Source organism: Pelodiscus sinensis, chromosome 1, assembly GCF_049634645.1.
Source record: "Pelodiscus sinensis isolate JC-2024 chromosome 1, ASM4963464v1, whole genome shotgun sequence".
Taxonomy (NCBI): domain Eukaryota; kingdom Metazoa; phylum Chordata; order Testudines; family Trionychidae; genus Pelodiscus; species Pelodiscus sinensis.
In genome coordinates, this window is record NC_134711.1 from 127,014,019 (window position 1) to 127,037,539 (window position 23,521).

The following is a 23,521-nucleotide window of genomic DNA, read 5'->3' on the forward strand; positions in this document are numbered from 1 at the left end:
TGCTGTTATAGTGGTGCTACTGCTGGGGTCTCCCTTGCTGGCCCAATGGGTACTGCTAAGGTTAAAAAGCATCCAGAACATGGGCATGTGATGCGCACACACCAAGATGGAATTGACATAAGCAAGCACTCAAAGAAGTTATAACTTAGAAAAATCTGGGAGGATTTTCATAGGGACAGAAAGATGTTTCTGATGCCAGAGTAAACTCCTCCACTCATAAAGGTCCAAGACTCTGCTTCAATGCACAATAACTTCAATGCAGTGGTTGTAAGAATTAGACATGATATGGGCAAAAAAAAATGAATTTTCCTTTAATGTCATTAGATACAGCCATTTCAAAAAGGTGGTTTTTTTTTTGAAAGTTCCATATAAAGTTAGACTGAGGCAGACTCCCACATTTGAAAGGTTCAGCCCAAAGAGTTGTAGGCAACTTCAATGTTAAGTATTGCAACATTAACAATTGGTAATTACCATAGAATTTTATTTAATCAGTGAAGCACTTTGATGTATAGAAGTCCCCTTTAAAAAGACAACTTAATATGTTAGAAAACAGCACAATTTTGCAGATGTACAATCATTCCAACAGACCACCCTTTAAGATTTGTAGTTAGCCTTGTAGAATACCTATCTAAAGTAAACCTTTGGGATGACACATGGCATGGTGAAGACCCAAGAAATGCTAGACAATAGGAATTTAATTATTTTATTTACAATTTTTAAGATATGCAAGTTGCAAGAATAGTTTCATTTCAACATAAATAATATAGAGGTTCATTATATGATATACGCGTTCATACATGCAAATACTACAGACATCTCTAAGGTGAAAGACCACACAGTATTACAACTATAAACACTCATCGAGTGCTTACAGCAACCTAAACCCTGCAAACATAACCACTCATGAGAATCCTATTTAAAATCAGTGGGACTCTAGCTGGTTTACAGTGATCCACGTGGAACAATTCCTTTTCAGGATAGGGGCCATTATTTTGGCTATGCACGAGTTAGAATTCCTCACTCTACTGTTTTAAACAATCAACATTCTGTATTTGTACAAGGATGTTTTGCAGAGGATTTAAAAAATGTTTTATTAACCTGAATCCTCGTAACAAACCTGTGAGGCAAGTATTATCATTCCCATTTTTGCAGATAGAGAAACTGAGGCATGGAGAGATTAAGAGACTTGCCCAGGGTCTCAGAGCTTGTCAGTGGCAGAGCCAGATTTTCTCCAACCACATACTGTTCCATGTTCTTTCCAAATCGACAATGCTCCCTCTATCAGGTAATACCATTAAAATAGAACACATTTATAAGAAACGTACATATATAAAGTTACAGCACAGTAGACTGGCAAAAAATTAACTTCCTTAGTTACAGTATTTCCAAAACTTTTGTAATGTAACATTTTTCTGAAAAACAGCTGATGGTATCTATAACATTTTTGGTAGAATGGTAAAAAGATATATATTTTAAAAAAACACTACAGCAACATACTATTCAGGACTCCTGAATAGTAATATCTTTAAGTTTCTGTTAATAAGCAATATGTTTTAGTATAATTTTTACAATACTGAATTATCATCAAGCACTATGGTCATCCATATTGTATGTTATTGTAAAACAGATTACAATTCCTCAAAATCTTGTAGTACAGTGCCAATAACTGAACTCAAGTCAACCCAATGAAGACCAATTTACTAAATATAACAGTCAAAATTTATTTGCTATTTAAAGGTTTTTTTTTTAAATAAAAATGTATCATGCTTAAATAACTTAAGACTAAAAATGCTACATAATACATTTAATATTGCTAACATTGTAATTGCCTGAGTTACACTTTTTCAGTATTCATATCTGCTAAATGATCATTTTGATTAAGACAAGTACAATTGATTTCAGGCTTATTCATGTCTCCATTTTCAAAATTTATAATGAAGTGACTCACTCCAGTATTAGGGCTCACAGAAGATAATTGAGACTTTTTTAAAGTTGATGGTAAAGTGCACTTTAGATCCAAAACAAAATAACCAAACCAGTTTCTCATGTATGCCCCATGACTCACTACTAATATATTAGCATTCAACATTTTTCCAGCTCTGTCAGTATCAGAATTAAGTTCAATTCCACTGCAGTGATTTCTCAAAGGGAAAACTGGTCTTCCTTCTAGTGTTTCCAAGCCATTGCCCACCATATCCTGAACAGCTTGTTCTTTCTGATACTCTTCAATAGAAAGTTGACACAGAAATTCAAAGAAATCTTTTGCACGTGCCCTTACCTAAAAGGTGTTAGGAAAAAGGAATATATTTGTAATGACTATAACAACTCTGTCCAGTGAACTGACTGGTTGCTGTTTACTGGCTTTTATAATTTCGCTGTCAATTGTTTTACAAAATATATAAGTTACCTAAGTTTTCTAGTCTGTTTTCTGAGTTAAGCAGGTGCATCAGACAAAGGTAAATGAGCTTCCACAAGGCAGTTACAATAGCATGTCAAAATACTAAATGTGGAGATGATTTTTAGTTCTCAGCCCTTGAAATCCAAGGAGGCTGACAGTGAAAGTAATTTCTCATTTTCATGAAGGTAACAGACTGATTTATCATAGCTATCTTCCCACTAATTTTAGATTTAGGGGGGGAAAAATCTCAAATCAGCTGCCACTTCCACGGGTCTATTTGTTTCAGATTGGATGATTTCAGGATAATATAACACTCTCCACCTCCCCTGGATTGAATAGGATAAAAAAAATTGGATTTCACACTCACACAGCGCCAATCCCAGTGTATATACACAAAAGATATCAAATCCAAAGTCAATTTTGAGGTCTACAGGTTTCTGTGCTGATCACTTGAGATACAAAGTTTTTAAATTCACAGATAACCAACTGACAGCTATTGGTATATTTATTTGTAATCATGCTAAGAGTAAAGAAAAATAGAAGGACAATATTTAAATCCATCCTATTAAAAGGGAACACAGAATGGAACTACAAAAGTATTCCTTCATTAACGATATAGAAGCATCTGCACTATTTTTTATAGAGGAAATGCGTAAGGTAAAAAACAAGTGGTAATACCATACCTCATCTAGTGTTTCTCCTCCAGATGGTGTAAACAAAGGACATTGCTCTCCAGCAGCTTTTGCCATTGCCTTGAGATCATTCAATGGCCTTCCTTCAGCAATCCCATATTTCTAGAAAAGACCATTAATAGAAGAGGATTTACTGAATAGTAAGAAAAAGTCCATCATACAAATTCAAACTCATACTTCATTTAAAGATTCAGTTCCTGTTTCCCTTTTAGAATAGGCAATAGATTTAACAGCACTCACCTCCCACCAAGAAGCTGAAGTGATATATAAATATACAATTTCACTTAGTTAGTTCCTCCATGCAAGTCATTTTAAAGTAATCATGCATTTCTAATTTAATGGAAGAGCCAGAATTAGAAACATTAGCATCGACTTGATATTTATCTTGGGCTGTTCTTGGCCTATGTGCCATCATTGTTCTATCATTCCTGATACACAAAATTCAATGAAGGATATGTTCATAACCTAAGCCTTCAAAATCCAAACAGAAAGCACTGGGATTCTGAATTGGCTAAGCAGAGGCATAGCGAGGGTATTATGCACCCGGGGGCAAAGGAAAAATTTGCGGCCCCTCTCCCCACCCCCCGCTATGTGGCACGGCCCCGAACCTGGTGCACAGCTGAGGGGAACTTGTACCGCATCTTCCCCCATCCCCTACAATTTGGGGCCAGGCTCCCGTATACACTAACCCACCAATGGAGATGGAGGAGGGTCGTGCTTGGAGCAGAGAGGCAGGGAGGAGGCTCCAGCTGCCGGTGGCAGGCGGAGTAGAAGCATGTGAGCTGAGGGATAATGGGGGGAGCAGAATGGGATTAAATTGTTGCCTCCCTAGCATGGTGCCCATGGGCAACTGACTTCTCCAGCCCCCTCACTACACCACTGCCTCCCCTCTTGTAGGTCTATCATCTTATGCATGTGCAAGATTTGTGAGAGCCGTCCCATGAATCTGCAGTAAGTGTCTGTGGTGCCTGCTTCTGGGTGGTGTCTCAATGCTGCCACATTCACCTCCAAAGAGGGGGCTTCCCAAAGCAGGCCCTTGCTGCTGACCCCCAAGGCATCCACAGGTTCAGTCTCCTTTCAATGGGCCCACTTCCCAGGGCTCATTGATCTTGGATCTGGCTTCCATCACCTCTCCAACCTTTGCATTTGCCCAGAGGTGCTCACCTTCCACCTTATACATTCCCACCTCATACACCCCACTGGGACAGTCTCTGCCTCACTTGACCTAGGAACTATTCTACCAAGACGTAATACAAAGTTTCCATGTAAAAGGACTCAATACAAAGCTAAAAACTTCAATGAAAGAATGATTAATACAGAGACGTGTATTATCTGCTGCAGGGAGACACCTCTGCCTGCCTCTACCCCTCTCCTCCAGAGTCTACAGCCCCATTGCAAAGTGTGGGAGGGGAAGGAAAGAGGCTGAGGCCCATCCAATGGGCGCCACATTTAAGGAAATGTGGAGAAACTGGAGAAAGTCCAGAGAAGATCAACATAATGATGAAAGGTCTACAGAACATGAGCTATGAGGCAAGGCTGAAGGAATTGGCCTTGTTTACCTTGGAAAAGAGAAGACTGAAAAGGGACATGAGAGCAGCTTTCAATTATCTAAAAGAGTATCATAATGAGGAGGAAGAAAAATTGTTCTCCTTGGCCTCTGAGGTTAGGATGAGAAGCAATGAGCTTAAATTGCAGCAAGGGAGGTTTAGGTTGGACATTAGGAAAAACTTCCTGCCTGTCAGGGTGGTTAAACACTAGAATAAATTGCCTAGGGAAATTGCGGAATCTCCATCACTGGAGATATTTAAGACCAGGTTAGACAGACACCTGTCAGGGATGAGCTAGGGCAACTCAACTTTGGAAGCCCCAGGGGCCACACTGATACTTACAGAACATGCTGACGGCCTCAACTTAAGTGTGGTTGCATATGCAAGCAAATATATACAAATAGCTTCTCTCACACTGTCAGGCATGAATACAAAGATTAAGGCAAGACTACAACACACACAAGCCCCATTTAAGTCAGTTCTGCTGATATTAATAAAATGCAACATTTACCTGATTTCTACCCATGTGACAGCACTTTTCATGAGCAGTGACAGTTCAAGAATTTAACTACTAAAACGCATATCAACAGAAGATCATTACACTGACTACTTTTTTGTTTTGGCTCCCACTCGCCAGCCACGTGTTGATTCCTACATAAACCCAAACTCCACCGCGGGGAGCAAACAAACTGGTAGTGGGCAGCATACCAAGTTAATAAATATTTTATAAACCTTTACCTTTTATCTCTACTGCCATGTCTTCTCCCCTTGCTCCATCAGCTCCCCTGGTGCCTGCTGCCCCCCAACTCCTCACCCTCCTCTGCTGTCCTGACTCCTGCCCTTCTCACTGCCCTCAGCCCTCCTGCAACCTGCCCCCCTCCACCAGCCCTTCTCTCCCCCCTGTGCCTACTCCTCCAGTAGCCCCGCTCTGATCATGTGAGCTACCCCTCCTCATTCCCACTTCTAACACCTCCCTCTACATACCTGCCCTGCCTCTCTCCTCTGGTGCTGGTCCCTCCCCTGCAGGTGTCTGCCCTTCTGCTTCATCCCAGAATCCCCTGGTACCTGCATCTTCCCTTAGCCCTGTACCCTCCTGGTGTCTTCCCCTTCCCTCACTGCCCCTGCCCCCTTTGCCCCTGTTGCCCACCCCCTCACCACTCTCTGCCCCCATTCCCCTTTGTGCCCTCACACGTGACTTGCTCCATCCCCACCCCTTCTTTCAAGCCTTCTCCCAGCACCTCTGCCTCCCCCCTCCACACTCCAATGCCCTTACCCTATCTTCCAATCACCCTGTCCCCCCTCCCACTGACACCTCCTCTCCTGCCCTTTTCCTCATTGTCTCCACTTGGCCTCCTGGCATTTGTCTCTCCTCCAGGCTGTCACTTGGTGCCTTCCTCTCCCATCCCTTCCCCCTAGTTTTCCCCTTGCCGTGCCCTACCCTGCCGTACCTTCTGCCTTCCACTTTGCAAGGCCGGAGTCTGCGCTCAAGCCCCGGAAGTCTCCGGACTCCGAACTGGAAGCTAGGCCACGGATCGCAACGCCGTGTCGTGCAGTTTTAAAGTCCAGGGCCGTGATGTCACGTCACGCCTGGGCGTCTCCCCGGTCACTTGGAAACACTGCTCATGGTGGCGGCAGCAGCTGGCAGCGTGCACCGGCAAGGGGGAGCCGACTTAACGCTGCACATGGCAGGGACGGTCCGGGGCCAGGCGGGATGCCCCTATAACTCGCTGCCCATGCCAGGTGAGCCTGCACAGCATGCGCTTGCTCTCACCCCAGCCCAGCACCCCCTTAGAGTAGTGCCCGGGGGCAATTGCTCCCCTCCGCCCCTCCTTCGCTACGTCTCTGTGGCTAAGTGATCGTCAACATACAGGAACATTTTCAAAAATGCAAACAGGAAACAATCACCCAACTGTCCTCTGTGGCTTTAAAATCTTTGCTACAATTTACAGAACAAAAATCTATTTGGAAAACTGATTGTTGAGATTTTTCTAAATACAAGCACTCTGGCTATTAAAAATACTCTTGGAACTCCCAAAATGGCTGTATTTCAGAGTTATGGACAAGTCAGTTTGTGGTTTTTCTTTAAGATAGGAAAAATAAGAACGTTAATATATAATTGTTAGTTCTCTGACCCCAAGAATTTGTAATCATATGTTAATGATAATGATTTGGCTGAGATTGTGTAAGTGTGAAATGCTAAATTCACCGCAGAAAATAAAGATAGAATTCCAAGCACATAACCCCTAGTTTTACAGTGAAACAGACCAAATGTCACATTAAGTAATTTTTATATTTTAGCAGATGTTACATACAAACATTCAGTTTATAATGCACACTGTACTATGCACCTTATATTTATACTGCATCTTTCATCCTGAAGGTCTTTATAATAGGAATGTTAAATTTAGTTTAATCAACTAGTCGATGGATTTTCCATCAACTAGTTGATTAGTTGATAAGCAGGGAGCTGCAGCCGGTTTCTCCACCAGCCCAGGAGCTAACCTGGCTGCACCTATGCTTTTTAAATATATGAAGAGCCTGTTGACTCTTAATACATTTAAAAGGCTGGCGAGCAGCAAGGGGACCCAGCACGAGCTGGTTCAGCTGATTCTCGGCTCACACAGGGTCACCCCTGGAATTCTCTGGTCCGGCAACACCACAGATATTCCTGGATCAGAGAACCCCAGTAACGTAGTGGTAGGAGGGCAATCCAGGAGGGGCTGGGCTGAAGCAGTGGGACAGGCCAGGGGCTGGAGCCAGCAACCTGCAGCACTGGGACCAGGTCAGAGTAGTCCTCGACATCGCAGGATCGGGCCAGCAACAGCCCATGGCAGCGCGGGGCTAAGGCCAGGGCCAGAGCCCCGGGCAGTTCATGGAAGTGGGGCCAGAGCCTGGAGGCTGCCGGGGGGCAAGAGCCTGCGCTCTTGGCAGCCCATGGTAGCAGGACTGGGCTCGGGGGCTGGCAGCAACCCTAGCAGCCCATAGCAGCGTGGGGTCAGAGAGCCTCAGACAGCCCACAGAAGGGGCTGCTATCCCTGCGGAAACCTGGCAGGGAGATGGTAGCTCTGCCCACCCTCTCCTCCACTCCAGGAGCTGGGAGAGTTGGCAGCTGGGGGCTACGGCAGGGAATCTTCTCTGGTCTTCCCTGGTTCGGGACCAGTCAGGTCCTGAGGGTGCCAGGTAAGAGATGTCCAACCTATATAAGTTAAACTCAAATTCTGTCCTAGATGACTGCAGAAAGCACTGAAGCAAATGAAAGCTAATGGCAGAAGAGCAACTTTCACAGCTAATGAGAAATTTAAAATACTGGTATAAGTAGAAAGTTACATTTACAAATTTAAAGACAGGAACTTGTAATTTGGCACTTACCCTCTCCCGAAGTCTTGCATCATACTGTATTACAATATCTTTGCAAAACTTATTCTTTTCTATAATTGTGGATGCAGTCTGAAAAAATAGATGCATAAAGTCATATGAAAACTCCACATTTACGAATCTTTAACACTGTTTCCTCAACTTTCCCACTAAATGACTACAGCTTCCTCTCGAATCAAAACAAACAGGGCTATATTCTGGTTCTCCAATCTCCAAAGACATCTCGTCTACAAAATTGGTAAAATGGAGCATTTAGAATGAGGCCTACTGATCAAAGAGTAAAGCGGAAAAAGTAGTCTCTTTTTACAACTCGAACTATATCCCATATCTTCTTCCCACTTTTAGCTACACCTCAATGTCTGGTCTTCTAGATAGAAGACATATTCCTAGGAAGATAAAAATTAAAAAAAAAAAAAAAAGATGGTTCAAATGTTTTTCCTAAAACAATTAAATCGGGGCGAAGAACTTTTTTGGGTCGGGGGTGGCTGACCTACGGAAAGAATCAGTATCAGGCCCCGGACAAGTGAGAAGCCAAAAAGCCACAAAAACAAAACCCCAAATCCTCACTAACATGGCTGTGACTGAGAAGGAAACAGACACTCCCCACGTTCCCCTCACACACCAGAGCCTAGTAGGGCTCCAGTCTCTCAAAAGGCACAGGCTCCCCAATGCTAAGAGGGGAGCTCTAAGCCTTGGGGACCGCATGCAGGCAAGCCGGAGACCAATCTGTGCAGTGGCATTTCAAAGGGGCAGTGCTGAACAGAGACCGGGATCAGCTGTGCAGCGCTGCCCCTTTGAAATGCCACAGAGGTATTCCAAAGTGGCAGCACCATGTGGAGCCCCAGGTCAGCTGGGTTCCAAGCTGCTTTGAAATGCCGGGTGGAGCCCGGGATTAGCTAGGGACTCAGAGTCCCGTGCTGGCCCCAGGCTCCATGCTGCATTTCCTCTTTGAAATGTACAAGAGCCCCAGCTGACCCGGGCCTCCACACAGTGCTGCCGCTTTGAAACGCGCTGGGCTCCACACAACCCTGGGCTCCAGGCAGTATTCCAATTTAGAAATGCACAAGAGTCCCTGCCGGGGCTCTTGTATATTTCAAAGGCAGAATGCAGAAGTGCCTATCAACTAGTCGATGGAAATTCCATCAACTGCTCGACTAGTAAATTAATCGCTAGTTAACATCCCAACCCTGCAGCTCCGTGAATACCAACTAATATCCATGAGCTTCAGGGTATAGCCGAGTTAGACTGTTACAGAAAAAAACAACAAACAGTCTCGTAGCACTTTATAGACTAACGAAACATGCTTCGTTAGTCTATAAAGTGCTACCCGACCATTTGTTGTTTTTAACTAATATCCATGGATATAAATTTTGTATCCTTACATGGGTCTAAGGACACTTTAGAAAGTTATAAAGTGAATTTTGTTGGGTATTGCTATCTTAATACCTTCAAATGATCTAGGTAATGTATATTTTTACTTTTCTGTTTTCTGCTTCTGGCCTCTCTTCTTTCACCATTTTGTTAATATGCTGAATATCCTTTATTAACTATTTTAGTAAAAATGGAAGAGTAATTATTAAGCTAAAATTCCAATGTAGATTAGAAGTGATTTAAGTGTGTAAAGAATATTTTTGAATCAAGAAAAAAAAAAACTTGAAAGCATTCTAATACATTGGCAGCCCATTGTCCATGGACTTTTTGCATATGGTGTGTGTCAGTTAATAAAAAACATTATGGTTTACTATTTGCAATGTCAGCTGTTGGCCTTCTTATAAAGAGAGATTTTCTTACAACATCCACCATCCTCGCAATCAGATTCTCTAGAGCTCTCTAACACCACTGTCTGAGAGGAACTTATGTAGTCATATTCCAAATGAATGTTGAAAAATACCTTAGACCCCAATATATAATGTCCAGTGAAGGTGCAAGTCATGGCTGATGTATTTTAACTATTTCTTTTAAGCTTCCTTCAGTCTTTAGAGAAAAACTTACCTTCTATATCAAGTATTTTAGTTCCACACTTATCCCCTTCTTCAAAATTGTCACTGAATTATTTTCCCTCAGTTTCCTCAAAATAAAGAGCCCAACATTCAGAGATTTATATTTACTTTCAATTGCCTGAAAATGTACTTGCCTGCTTTGCTCGAAGGAGATCACTTGAGAAGACATGAGTAAACTTTACATTACTGAGAAATATACCAGCAGCACCTGCTTGTCTGAAACCAGTTGCAGAGAGGGGCTCATCCACACCTTGTCCTAGAAAATAAAAATTTCCCAGACAATTTAACATTTGAATTTTACTTAACTTATTATTAATTACATGTAATGCAGTAGCATTCAGTGAATCCAGTTAGGATCAGGGTGACGTGCAAACATGAAAAATAATCCCTGTCCAATTTCCAATTGACTAAAACTCAGAATTCAATCATGCAATCTAAATGAGGAAACAACAACAACAACAACTACGACAACTCTAGGAACACAATGAATAAAGTGATTAAGTGATTATTGGTACCATATTTAAATCATACAACTAAAAGTTAGCTTGTATCAAAATTAACATGTATGCAGTAGAAAACAGTTACCTACCTCTCATAACTTCCTCAAGATATGGTGCTTATGTCCATTCTGAATAGATGTGTGCACACTGCATGCACAGTTGTCGAAAGGTTTTCCCTTAGCAGTATCTGTCAGTCAGCTGTGGAGCCTCCTGGAGTGGCACCATTATGTTGCTGTATATAGTCCACTCCCAACCCTCCCCCTGCTCAGTTCATTCTTGCTGGAGAAACTCTGACAGAGGGAAAGCGGGAGTGTCTTGGAATGGACATCAGCAACACATCTCGAAGAACAGTTTTGTCTTCAAGTGATTGCTTTTGTCAATTCCAAGTAGGTGATTCCCAAGCAGTTATCTGGTGAACAGGTCGGGGATTCCTAATCTGCAGACTGAAGTATTGCTCTTCCAAAGACAGCATCATCTCTGGAGTGTTGACAAATGGTGTAGTGAGAAAGGTATGGACCAAAGACCAAGTATCTGCTCTGCAAATGTCCTGAATAGAACATGTACAATAAGTGCCATGGATGTGGCCTGTGCTCATGAAGAAGTTCCTTAAAATGCCCTAACGAATTTTCCCTAACGAATGTGCAGGAATTAAAATTATAGTGGCTAAGAACCACCTGCTGATTTGATATTTTAGCTGAAGCACCCACTGTCAAATAGAGGTTCATTTTCTTCACTTCCTTTGACTTAGGGGTGGACCTTGCTTCCCCTGCCTCTCCTAAGCCTTTGCCATACAGACCACCAAAGTACCCAGCTGAGGATGAGCCTACTGTGTATAGTCAGTCATACCCCTTTACAGTGAGTGGAGTGGAAGCAGGGATTTGCCACAAGGTCTTTATGGTGTTCGACGGGATACCCTTGGGGAAGGAGAGCCTCAAGCTGCATTGGGGGAAGCAGGGCACTGTCCAGGTTAACTGCCTCTCTGGATTGCACCGCAGTGCTAGATTATGTACCGGTGCTGGTGCCAAGCGCCAATTACAGTTCCTGCATCTGAAGCCATCCTAGGGGTCACGTGAGGACAGACTGCACTCTGAGCACGGTGCGGGCTGAGTATAGATATACTTTTTGGAACCCCTCTTGGGTTCCTTAGCCATAGAAGCTGATGGTGGTCCTTTTCTCCCTGACACCAGTGAAACCTATCTGGAACTAGGCTCTTGGCCTTGATGATATGCCCAGGACATCCAGAAGGGCCATTGTGGTGCCAAAGGCTGGGCAGACAGCTGGCAGCATTTGTCCCTGTGGTGATCCCTGGACTGGTTGTCAACTTGCCATGGATGCATAGGATTCAGGCTCTGAATCCAAAGTTAATTCTAGTCTTGAGGATCATGAGGAACTGTCCCAGATGGTGCAAGTGACCGATGATCAGGTGAACGGTCCCCGGAGGAGCCATCCTATGGAGGTTCGGCGCCGTGGGAAATGGTCCTGGGAGGCATGGTGCCGGGATGAAGGGGAACAATGCATCATAGCTGACTTGTCTCTAGATGGTACCAGGAGACTTGCAGAGGATGGTCCTGGTTGTTGCTCCAGTGATACCCTCGGGGAAGGAGAGCATGGGCCATCAGTTCAAGATCCCTGGCTGCTTCATACATTTCAGGAGTGGACAGCATGTCCAAGTTGCCCATTTTACTGTCCCATGCAGGGGAATCTACAGGTACTGGCATCACAGCAAGGAGTGCCCATCGAGTCCAATACCTACTGGTACCTGACATATTCATTTATTTTAATTTGGTCCCAGACCTGGAAAGACTATAATATCACCTAACATCCTCGACATTATCATCTATATTTCACACTTAGACATTTTGGAGGCATATGAACTCCACTGCACTCTCATCAGTTGAAAATTGGTGTAAGTTTCAAGGCATAACCCTAACCCAAAAGATAGGTCTCTTACCATACACATTATCTGGTATAAACAAACAATCGACAAGTTAACTTGGATGTACTGATCAGATTTGACTGATTTAAATAAGTGTGATTTATATCAGAGTTTATTCATGATTCAAAATAAGCACAGAACTTTATTTAAATTGAGGATTTTAATCTTGGATTTATATTTGTATTTTATTTTCCTAATGCTGATTCCCATTGACTGATCACCATGAGATCACATTGATTCGCTACTCAATATAGCCTTTACATTAAGTTTAATACTTTTTGCTAACCAAAAGACTACACTGTATCTATACCCATTTATTTAAGTAATTATATAGCTTAAAATATATTCAGATGCTTAATTTATAAATTCATTTTATTATGCTGGAAAATAGTGAATGACATTTACTAGATTTTTTTTTTAATTCATGTTTTGCCTCAACCTGCATCTTGGTATAAACTGGAATTTAATTAAAATGCATAAAAACAGCTTTTTGTTTCAGTTAACTCTCCTTAAGCATGCTGTATAAATATAAAATAAGTTGATCAAAACAGGTTTTGCAGTTGAATGACATGATTTAACTAAACAAAGGATATATTATCTGTAGCTAGTGAAAATGAACTGATTGTTTCTGATCACCACGCTATTTAATTTTTTTTTTAAAAAGTAGAGCTCATCCGCTCACACCTCATTTTTGTTCATAGACTGGGAGAGGAAAACAAGCATTTCTGTTTGTTCAACTTCCAGTTTCTTAGCTTTGAAGGAAATAAGTAATTTAATTGATCTAAATAAACCAAAAAGAAAATATTCTTGTGCACCTGCAACAAACTACTATGGTCAAAAGCTTGTTTAGCATTCCAACAGTCTGATTACAGATGCTTACCCAGTTACTTCCACTAATTCAGTGGTTAACTTCTTTTAAAAACTTGGATTCCAAACACATACTGATTGTATTTTTTTAAAATTTGGCATATATTAAAATAATTTAAGTTATGCTTAGGCCTTAATATAGATGGTCATACTTTCAATTTTAATTATGTTTATTTTTTAAAAGAAATGTACTTAAATAAATTTAATTTAAATCATCCATTTTTATCCATCTTTGTATCTGTAACATTTCATAGGCATATGTAATTTTTTTAATCTAACAATCTAATAGTCATAGCAAGATTGACACTGACCTTGAAGTATCTTGTCTTTGTTGTATCTTGTTTCTCCACTGAAAGATAGAAATATGTCAAACAAAGAACACCTTTGTCTAAAAACAGTGTTAGTCAAATTTAAAAATACATAGATACTGCATCAGGACCACATTGCTGAAAAGTACATCTTTTTCAGTAATATATACTTAAAGCTCTCAGTAACACTTCAGAAACTTTTTAAAATAATTAGTTCCAATTACTCCCTCTGTGTTCATTAAGTAGAAGCCTCTTTGGAATCAAAGTAAATGTAGTTGCTTACTTTCATAGTCAATTCAGCGCCGTTTAGTTATTTGTTAAAACCTTTACCACATTTTAAGTTCTTCCTACCTCCATCCCAAAATGGGCATTTTATGGAAATTGCATAGCGTACCACTCTAATTTTTTCAACAGACTCCTATGCCTGTGGAAGTAAGCCTACATAAAACATAATAAATTAAGCAACCACTAAACTGAGAAGTATAAAACCAAAGATGGAAACAAATTTAAGTGAGATAAAAGGTAGTGTGACATAATTAGGATACACATTAAAATTAATCCAGAATAAGTCAAAGTGTGAATCTGAAGCAAATGTATGAATCCTCTTATTCCAATTCTGATAATATCATCATTTTCCCAATAGCGGAACAGAAAGAAACGTGTTTTCGCCACACACACTCTCACTCTCTCTCTGCGTAAAGCTTTCAGTACTCTCTAGATAATCTTGTTTGGGCATGAAATCTTAGTGGTTACACAACTATTCGAAAGTTCCTGGGGGTGGGGTTGGCAGACAGAGTGCTCTGGCCCCACTCCCAAGGAACCCCCTGCCACCCTGCACTGCTGCCTCTATATTAGAGTCAGCAACACAGGGTGGCAGGTAGAGCTGGTTTGCAAGGGGAGCCAGTTTAAAAACCAGCTCCCCACCCAGACCAGCTGCCTGCTGCCCTGTGCTGCTGCCTCTGATACAGAGACAGCAGCATAGGGTGGCAGCAGCCCGTCCAGGGAGGGAGGGGGGTCCAAGCTCTTCATGGACAGAGGCTGCTCCATGGGATGCAGAGCAGCCTCTGTCCAAAGTGAGCTCAGACACTGTCATGGACAGGCGCTGCTCCATGGGACACGGACCAGCCTCTGTCCACGGGGAGCTTGAGTCCACCACAGACAGAGGCTGCTTTGCGGCAGCAGACCGAGGCTCACCTCCTCCTCCCCCCCCCCCCCGTGCTGCTGCCACCTCTTAAAAGAGGAAGCAGCGTAGGGGAGGGGAGAGGCAGCACTGCAGAGCCAGTATTGGGCGGGAACCGGCTTTTAAGCCAGCTCCCCCTAGCACTGTCTCCTGTCAGCCTTGCCCCCTGCCTGCTTGCCCCATGCCTCTGTAGGAGGCAGCAAGCGAGGGGGTAGGTGGTCTATCTACTCACGCACATAGGCTCCAACCTATCCCCTCACCCTCTACACTGTTGCCTACAGAGGCAACAAGAAGGGGAGGGGGAGCTGGTGCCCGTGAGGAATAGGGATGTGAACTATGAGTTACTGTATTAGTTGTGTAGTCGATGGAATTTCATTCGACTACTTGACTAGTCGATAAGCATTTCTGCACTCCTCCTCTGAAATGTACAAGAGCTCCCCATCGGGCAGATAGCTGGTCATATGAGGAGAAATAGCAAGCCTTAATAAATTGCACACATACTTTCCATATAAAACAATTGCTTTAAGTGCCACAGAATGTGTGATTTTAAATAGGAGGAGCACTCCCCACCACAGCATATATAGTAAGACTAACAAGCAGACAGCGAGGATGGGATTTTTCAAACATGCTCAAAAATCAACCAACATCTGCTCCCATCAAAATCAATATGAGCAAAAGTAGATCAATGCACAGATCTTGAAATCTTGTGGTACTTTCTAAAGAGAAAAGTGGTTTCATCCTCATATATTTTCCTACTGACCAAAAAGAGAAGACTGCAGCTAGATTACCAAATCAGTGCATTTAGATTTTTAAATGAGAACAGGAATAAGTCTAACCAGAGGGAAATAATTAAAATCCACATTTGGGCCACACTGTGCAAGCATTAAACAAAGATTATTTTTTCCAATATTTACAAATATTTTATTTGACAATAGCCTTTTAACATCTGAATCAGGGATATGGAGATGAAATGTGATTTTGGTTTCTCCATGCCCACACTAGACAGTACACTATTCATATTATCAAGTCTTTTCACAGAGATCCACTATGACTGAAATAAAAAGCTAAGGCTATATGTTTTGAAGAAATCAATGATGTCAGTGCTTGTTTTAACATTCCACAGTACTATCTTATTCCTATTCCTCTACCACTGCCAAGTTTGAGTATTTTTGGCAAGAGGTAGGTCTTATGACCAGCCAAGCTGGCCTATAAATATCCTTAACTAGCCTCACATGCCACAGTGTCCATTATGCAACATCAAAAATCATTGATACAATCTGTCTTTATCTTAAAGAGTTACTAAAATACAGAATACCTTCAAATGCTCAGTTTTAACAGAATATTTAACACGTGCAAAGTTTTCAACAAGTATTTTCCAGAACGTTAGCACAATTGTGTCACAAACTTTGTTATAACAAAGAAATGTAATGTTAGGTTTTATTCCAAAAGAGTAAGTTAAACGTCTTGTGACTGCTATATGAAACCATTCCATGTTATCCATTTGTATCACATTATATTTTTGATAACATGCTGTAAAGGAAGGCAGTGTTCTGCATTTCAGTTCTTTCTATAGCATCTTTTGTTAACTTATATTTTATTCAGCAGTTAAAACTTATCAGGAAACGCTTTAGAATTATAAAATAATGCACATCTGATTCAGATAGATTAGTTTGTTATACAGATGTAAAATCCCAGTTAATCAGTTAACAGGTTAAACCCTAGATTTAACTGGTTAATTTATAAAGCAGGATCCCAGTCCTGCCACCCTCCTTCACTTGGAGCTGCCGACCTCCCCCGGTCACATCCCTAGTTTGTTAATTTTTTTTTAGTTCTTTCCTTAAGTCAAAATTGCTAAATTGGGCAATATAGTATGGGAAGGAGGAGGTGGGCAGGCCTTAGTGGAAAAAGAACAGATTAAGATGCAATACATCTGAGTATGCTGAAGGAGTTGGCTGATGTGATTGCCAAGCCATTGGCCATTATCTTTGAAAACTCATGGTGATCATTAGAGGAGATCCCATACAACTGGAAAAAGGCAAAATGTAGTGTCCATCTTTAAAAAAAGGAAGAAGGAGAATCACCCCACTTCCCGGAAAAATCATGGTGGGAATCCTCAAGGAATCCATTTTCAAGCGCTTGGAAAAGAGCAAAGTGATCAGGAATAGCAAACACAGATTCACCCTGGGCAAGTTATACCTGACCAATCTGATTGCCTTCTGTGATGAGATAACTGGCTCTGTGGATATGGGGAAGGTGGTGGAAGTGATATACCCAGACTTTAGCAAAGCTTTTGATATGGTCTCCGTCTCCCACAGTATTCTTGCCAGCAAGTTAAATGAGTATGGACTGGATAAATGGACTCTAAGGTGATAAAAAGCTGGCTAAATCGTCTGGTTCAACAAGTAGTGATCATTGGCTCAATGTCTGGTTTGCAGTTGTTGTCAAGTGGAGTGTCCCACAGGTCAGTGCTGGGGCTGTCCCCCCCCCCCCCCCAACATCTTTATTAATGACCTGGTTGAAGGGATGGATTGCACCTTTGGCAAGTTTGTGGATGACACTAAGCTAAGGGGAAGAGGTAGATACTTTGGAAGATAGGGATGGGATCCACAGTGACCTAGACAAATTGGAGGATTGGGCCAAAAGAAATCTGATGAGGTTCAACAAGGACAAGTGCAGAGTCCTGCACTTGGGACAGAAGAATCCCAAGCACTGCTACAGGATGGGGACTAACTGGCTAAGCGGCAGTTATGTAGCAAAAGACCTGGGGATTACAGTGGATGAGAAGCTGGATATGAGTCAACAGTGTGCCCTTGTAGCCAAAAAGGATAATGGCATATTGGGGTGTATTAGTAGGAGCATTGCCAGTAGATCTAAGGAAGTGATTATTCCCCTTTATTTAGCAATGGTGAGGCCACATCTGGCATACTGCATCCAATTCTGGGCCTATCATTACAGAAGGGATGTGGACACATTAGAGAGTATCCAGCAGAGGACACCTAAAACAATTAGGGGGCTGGAGCACATGACTTATGAGGAAAGGCTGAGGGATTTGGACTTATTTACTCTACAGAAGAGAAGGGTAAGGGGAGAGTTGATAGCAGCCTTCAACTACATGAAGGGGGTTTCAAAGAGGATGGAGAGAAGCTGTTCTCAGTGGTGACAGATGACAGAACAAAGAACAATGGTCTCAAGTTGCCGAGTGGGGGGAGTCTAAATTTTTCCTAACATCCAAACAGTTCACTAGGCGGGTAGTGAAGTACTGGAATTGGTTACCTAGGGTTACCATAGATGTTTTTAAGACCAAGCTTGACAAAATGCGGACTTGAATGATTTAGTTAGGATTGGTCCTGCTTTAAGCAAGGGGTTGGACTCTACGACCTCCTGAGGTCTCTTTCAACCCTATAATTCTGCAAAGTTTAGCCAAAATGCAGCCTATAGAAAAGGTAACATCATTCTGTGCTCAATGCTTTTTTTTTTTTTTTTTTTTTAAACTTTTGGCCTTCAGTTCAAGGTTTAGCCAATAACTGCACCTAAGTTTAGGTAAGTAGAAGGGCCCATTATTATATGCAGGTTTTTTTTAAACTGCCTGCTAAACCTATTAAAGAGTTCAGGCTTAATGAGAAAGCTATGGACATATATACAATTTATTTAATTTTATGGTAATTAGCCATAGCTCTCAGGCCCCAGTAAGTTGCCAATGCCTTCTTAAACTAGGCAAAGTTTGGGCACAGATGCGCTAGTCATAAATTAATTTTAAGAACAAAATCTCAACTAGGAAATAGGAGGTATCTCAAAATACAATTTAGTAGAGAAACAATGATAACTGTTTCATTGCTATGTCACTTTATTGTTAACTTACAGATGGAAAAATAAGAGATCTCCATTAGGGTTTCTATAAATGTTCATTTTGTCTTTTTCTGATTAAACTGCCTCACAGTCCAAGCTTAACATCTTAAATAATGCAGTTTTCTAGGTTTTTAGAAAGGAAAAAAGTGACCTACATGCTTCTCTAAAGAAAATAAAAATCCTACCAAGACATCTGGAAACTTCCCTAACATTCAAATGTTTTTAGATTTATGGAGACTGACAGTTATACTTCATGAACAGATAAAGAATCATTATCTTCACAAAAACATCTACTATATATCTGAGAGTTGTTGAGTATATGTCTGTTTGCTCAAGAACTCCTCCTAAATGATCAGACCTAGGACCGTCAACTTTGGCATGCAGCTTCCTCTTTCATAATAAAGGAAGAATATGATAGTGCCAGGACAATGGGATGTGCCTGGAATGCAACCATTTCTCATAAAATGGAAAAGGAGAGGTATGTTAGCAGGCACTGTTCTATTGTATGTTGACCATTGGGGGCAGTAAGGGGCCAGAAATGGGGATCAGTACAGTAATAACCCTATTGGTGGAGCAGGGAGCAGCAGTGGAGAAAGGAACAGTTATCTACTATATATTTGAGAGAGTTTCATCTGTTTGTGTGTCTGCACCCCTCCCCCATCTTTTCCTGCAGCAGCAACCATGCTTCTCACTTGGCCCCAAGCTACTATGGTGACAATCAGACTTAGGTTGTCCTCTCTCCCCAGGACAGCCTGCATACTGAACCCCACATAACCCTCCAGAGCAATGATTTAAATTAAGAAAAAAAAATTTAGTTAAGGACCCATTGGGTAAATTCTCTGGATTTAATGCCAGAAGGGGTCATTGATCAGCAAGCCTCACCTGTTGTATAACAATGCCAATGGAATTCCCTGAATTAATTCCTGTTTGAAAACATTTCCTTTAGTTAACAGATGACTAGGATGCACATACTTCCTAATAACTATATAGCTACCACCAGTAATTTCTCACATCCCACCTCTAATGGTGGGAAGGTAAGAAGAATGAATCCAAGTACTTCAGTCTTGTAGCATGTGTCCATATTTGAGTTTTGCACAAAGTGTTCCAGCAACATACAAAAAATACCATGCTCTCAATTTATTAATCATTGTCCCTCCCAAAGACAGAAGTAGAACTGGAATTGTTAAGTCCAAAAACAGAAAATGCCTCTAAACACTAGGGGTGCATCTAGACTGGCAAGATTTTGCGCAAAAACTTGCCAGCTGTCTACACTGGCTGCTTGAATTTGCGCAAGAGCACTGACTTTGTAATGTACAAAATCAGTGCTTCTTGTGCAAATACTTTCACGCTCCCGCTCGGGAAAAAGCCCTCTTGCGCAAGAGGACCAGTGTAGACAGGGAAGAACTGTTTTGTGCAAAAAAGCTCCAATGGCTAAAATGGCGATCAGGGCTTTCTTGCGCAAAAGCGCATCTAGACTGGCCACAGATGCTTTTGGCGCAAAAGCATCCATGCCAGTCTAGATGCTCTTTTGCGGAAATACTTTTAACGGAAAAACTTTTCCATTAAAAGTATTTCCGCAAAATCATGCCAGTCTAAATGCAGCCTATATCTTAAAATAAGAATTGCAAGTGATTCAAAAAAATCCCTAAAATAATGAACCGAAAAGGGTTTTTTGTTTTTTTTTTTCAAATAGGCAGGAGTAGTCGGCCTAATATCCTTACTAGCTCACTCACATTTAAATCAGCATGTAAGATCTTCTTCCCACTCTGTAGCACACAGTTACAGAACGTAGTAATATGTCCTTGAGAGCATTCCATTGAACAACAGATGTGACAGCTATAGAAACAGCAAGAATCAGATTCCAAAATGTATCTGGTCCATGAAGAGGTGGCTCCAATCAGTGTTTATTAAGTATAAAGAAATCATTCAAGAACAGACATGTAAATACCACCTTATAGTACAAAAGGAGCATTCAAAGTCATCTTGATTGCCAACCAGAAATTTTGTATCATCTCCTCTCAAGAAATCAACCATTTTGAATTGCCTCCTCAGAGAGTAGTCAAGGAGAAAAGGGGCAAACTCTTTGAACATGACCTGAAATGCAAAGATATAACAGACTGCCAGATTTAGGATCATGTATCCTTATTGCACATAAGCATGGACTTCAGGTTTAGGTTTCTGGGACTTTCCAGGAGTCCACTAAGATAGTATAATATGCATCTGACGAAGTGGGTCTTTGCCCACAAAAGCTTATGCTCCTACACTTCAGTTAGTCTATAAGGTGCCACAGGACTCCTTGCCGCTTTTATAGTATAACATTGTTACTGAACATTATCAAGTGTTTCTTTCCCATAAATGCAGGGGAGGGAGGGAGCCAGAAGAGGGAAATCCTATGGTACCTAAAACAGCATCCATCCATCCAAAGCTATAATGAATGGGAATCTTTATAACAGGTAACTAAGATGCTAACAACAACCACAGTAGAAAGAAACTAAAGGATGAGGGAACATCCATTCACACTAGTGAAGCAAACCTAATGCTTAGGCCAGCTGAGACTTAGGATACCAACATTACAAATGCTAGAGCTACAGAGGAGGAGTACTGCAGCTATACCATCACAGACATTTTGCACATTGTGGAAAGGGATTTTCCACTGCTTCAAAGCTGGCAGGTAGGTTGACAGAAAAGTTCTTTCACTGACCTAGGTGCACTGATACTGGAAGTTAAGCTCCCTAACTACAGTGCCATGATTTTCACTAAGGATGTTAGTTTAGATTAATTGGCAAATAGTCAAGGGAATTTGCATCGACTATTTGATTAGTCGATAAGGGTGCCTCCTCCTTTGAAGTGTAGCAACAGTCCCAGTTGCTACACTTCAAGGGTGAAAGTGCTGCAGGAAGCACCGGGCTAGTGGGGGACTCAAGCAGTACCCCACTGGCCCCCTATTCCCTGCAGTGTTTCAAAGTGGCAGTGGAGCATGGAGCCTAGGGTCAGCTGGAGACTTCCCAGCTGGCCCCAGTCCACACATGGCATTTCAAAGCAGCAGCGCCACTGGAACCCTGGGGCTGGCCCTGGGTTCAATGCAGCACTGCCACTTTTAAGCACCTGCTCCTTTTTCCACCCCAGCTGCTTCTTCCTGACAGAGGCAGCAAGAGGTGGGGGGAGTGGCTAGTCGTATGTGGATTGATATGCTTACGGGCTAGTCGTTCACATCCCTAGTTTCCACAACCCTGAGAGATGGCGGGAGCTAAGATTTTCGGTGCCCAGCAGGACTCACATCCTCACAGCAAACCGCCCACGCTGGGGGCATCCCGGCTACTCCCAGCCTCGCTAAGCCGCCTCGTGCCGGCAGCTGCGCCCCAGCTTTGGCGAGGGGGGGGGGGCTCTGGGAGGCCAGAAACTTCCCCCTCGCTGGGCGCTGCGGGCAGCTCATCCATGGGCCCGGGCAGCGGTGAGGGGCGCAGCCAGACTCGGGGCCTATGAAGAACCCCAGGCTGCCCGGGGCCGCGTCTCCCCCGCCTGCCCAACACCCTCCCCAGGTGGGTGCAGCCGCCGAGGGGGGGGGGCGCTCTGGGGCCGCGCCTCTCCGGGGTGCGCGCTGGAGCCCGGGGACTCGCCGGCGGGGGCAGCGCCAGCAGCTCGGGGCCAAGCGCGCCCCGGCGCGGGGAGAAGGGGCTGTGCCCGCCACTGAGCCGGGCCAAGGGGCGACTCGGCCGCTGCCGGGGGGGGGAGGGGAGCGGCCCCTGGCTCTCACCCCGGCCCCGCCCCCACTCACTGCCGGACGACGGTCAAGGCGAACCGAACCATGATGCGGTGAAGAAACAGCTTCCACGCGCCCCCTCCAACCGGCTTCTTGCTCCCGCCCCTCGCTTGCTTACTGGCTCCCACGACGCCTGACGTCACAGCTCTCCCCCCCTCCCCCCTTTGAGACCGCTCGCCGCGCGGGGTTGGTAAGATCCCGCGCAGGCGCCGAGAGCCCCCAAGAGGCGAGTGGTGCGCGTGCAGAGCGGGGTGTTGACGGTTCGGGCGCGCGGCTGCCTCCATAAATGGTGCTTAGTGTGCGCGTGGATGCAGCTGGCTTAGCCAATTGTCACACGCAAGCACCCTGGCTGTGTCTACACTGGCATGAATTTCCAGAACTGCTTAAAACAGAATTCTACTCTGTTTTCAGTTTTTCCGGAAAAGGAGCGTCTACACTGGCAGGCTGCTTTTCCGGAAAAGCATCTGTGGCCAATGTAGACGCGCTTTTCCGGAAAAGAGCCCCAATCGTCATTTTCGCGATCGGGGCTTTTTTTCCGGAAAAGACGACTGGGCTTTACACTGGCCCTTTTTCGGAACAGTGTTCCGGAATAAGGACTTATGCCCGAGCGGGAGCAGCGTAGCTTTTCCAGAATAGCGGCTGATTTTGTACAGTAGAGCGTCATTGTTTTTCTGGAAATTCAAGGGCTAGTGTAGACAGCTCGCAGCTTATTCCGGGAAAGGGGCTGATTTTCCGGAATAAGTGGCCCAGAAAACCCGCTCATGAATGTTTCTGGACCTCATTTGCCCCTGTAGACACATTTAATTGTGGTATGCAGCCAAACCAGCGTCAACCCGCACATCCAGAATGGCTATCTGCAAATCACTTTTGTGTGTGCATAAACACTGGTTTGCACATGAACACTGTCATGGATAAAGTTGTTGCATGTGCAAAAACTCAAAATAGTTGTAAGCGGGTGCCTAGGAGCACAGTTACCCAAGTGACCATTTCTCAGGCAAATCTATTAGTGAATGTGCAGTGTACCCAAACATTTCAAGTCATCGTCTTCAGCCTGGTATACAGTTGAAATAAACTAGTAGGCACTAATTAAAGATAGGTGATATAGGCTGAAG

At 43.1% G+C, this 23,521-nt stretch overlaps 1 protein-coding gene across 2 annotated transcripts; it reads right to left on the reverse strand.

Moving 5' to 3' along the window:
• Positions 1 to 689: 689 nt before the first annotated feature.
• On the reverse strand, positions 690 to 22,561 carry TIGAR (TP53 induced glycolysis regulatory phosphatase). Of its 2 annotated transcripts, XM_075900748.1 has the most exons (7): positions 22,425 to 22,518; positions 13,627 to 13,664; positions 10,602 to 12,103; positions 10,147 to 10,268; positions 8,007 to 8,084; positions 3,082 to 3,192; positions 690 to 2,278 (listed from the first exon to the last, which is right to left on the reverse strand). In XM_075900748.1, exons 3-7 carry the CDS (start codon positions 10,606 to 10,608, stop codon positions 1,835 to 1,837), a joined length of 762 nt encoding a protein of 253 aa, XP_075756863.1. In that variant the 5' UTR covers positions 10,609 to 12,103; positions 13,627 to 13,664; positions 22,425 to 22,518; the 3' UTR covers positions 690 to 1,834. The 2 variants fall into 2 exon arrangements, with proteins under 2 accessions (XP_075756863.1, XP_006123102.1); XM_006123040.4 differs by lacking the exon at positions 10,602 to 12,103 and having other exon boundaries at positions 22,425 to 22,561.
• Positions 22,562 to 23,521: the final 960 nt, after the last annotated feature.

What these genes read in the sequence shown, in the direction of transcription:
- TIGAR (XM_006123040.4), bottom strand. Translation starts at nt 22,456, where the DNA reads ATGGTTCGGTTCGCCTTGACCGTCGTCCGGCA. An exon ending in ATGCAAGACTTCGGGAGAGG is followed by an intron (nt 3,193 to 8,006) that starts GTAAGTGCCAAA and finishes GGTCTTTTCTAG; the next exon opens with AAATATGGGATTGCTGAAGG. An exon ending in GAGGAGAAACACTAGATGAG is followed by an intron (nt 2,279 to 3,081) that starts GTATGGTATTAC and finishes AACACCTTTTAG; the next exon opens with GTAAGGGCACGTGCAAAAGA.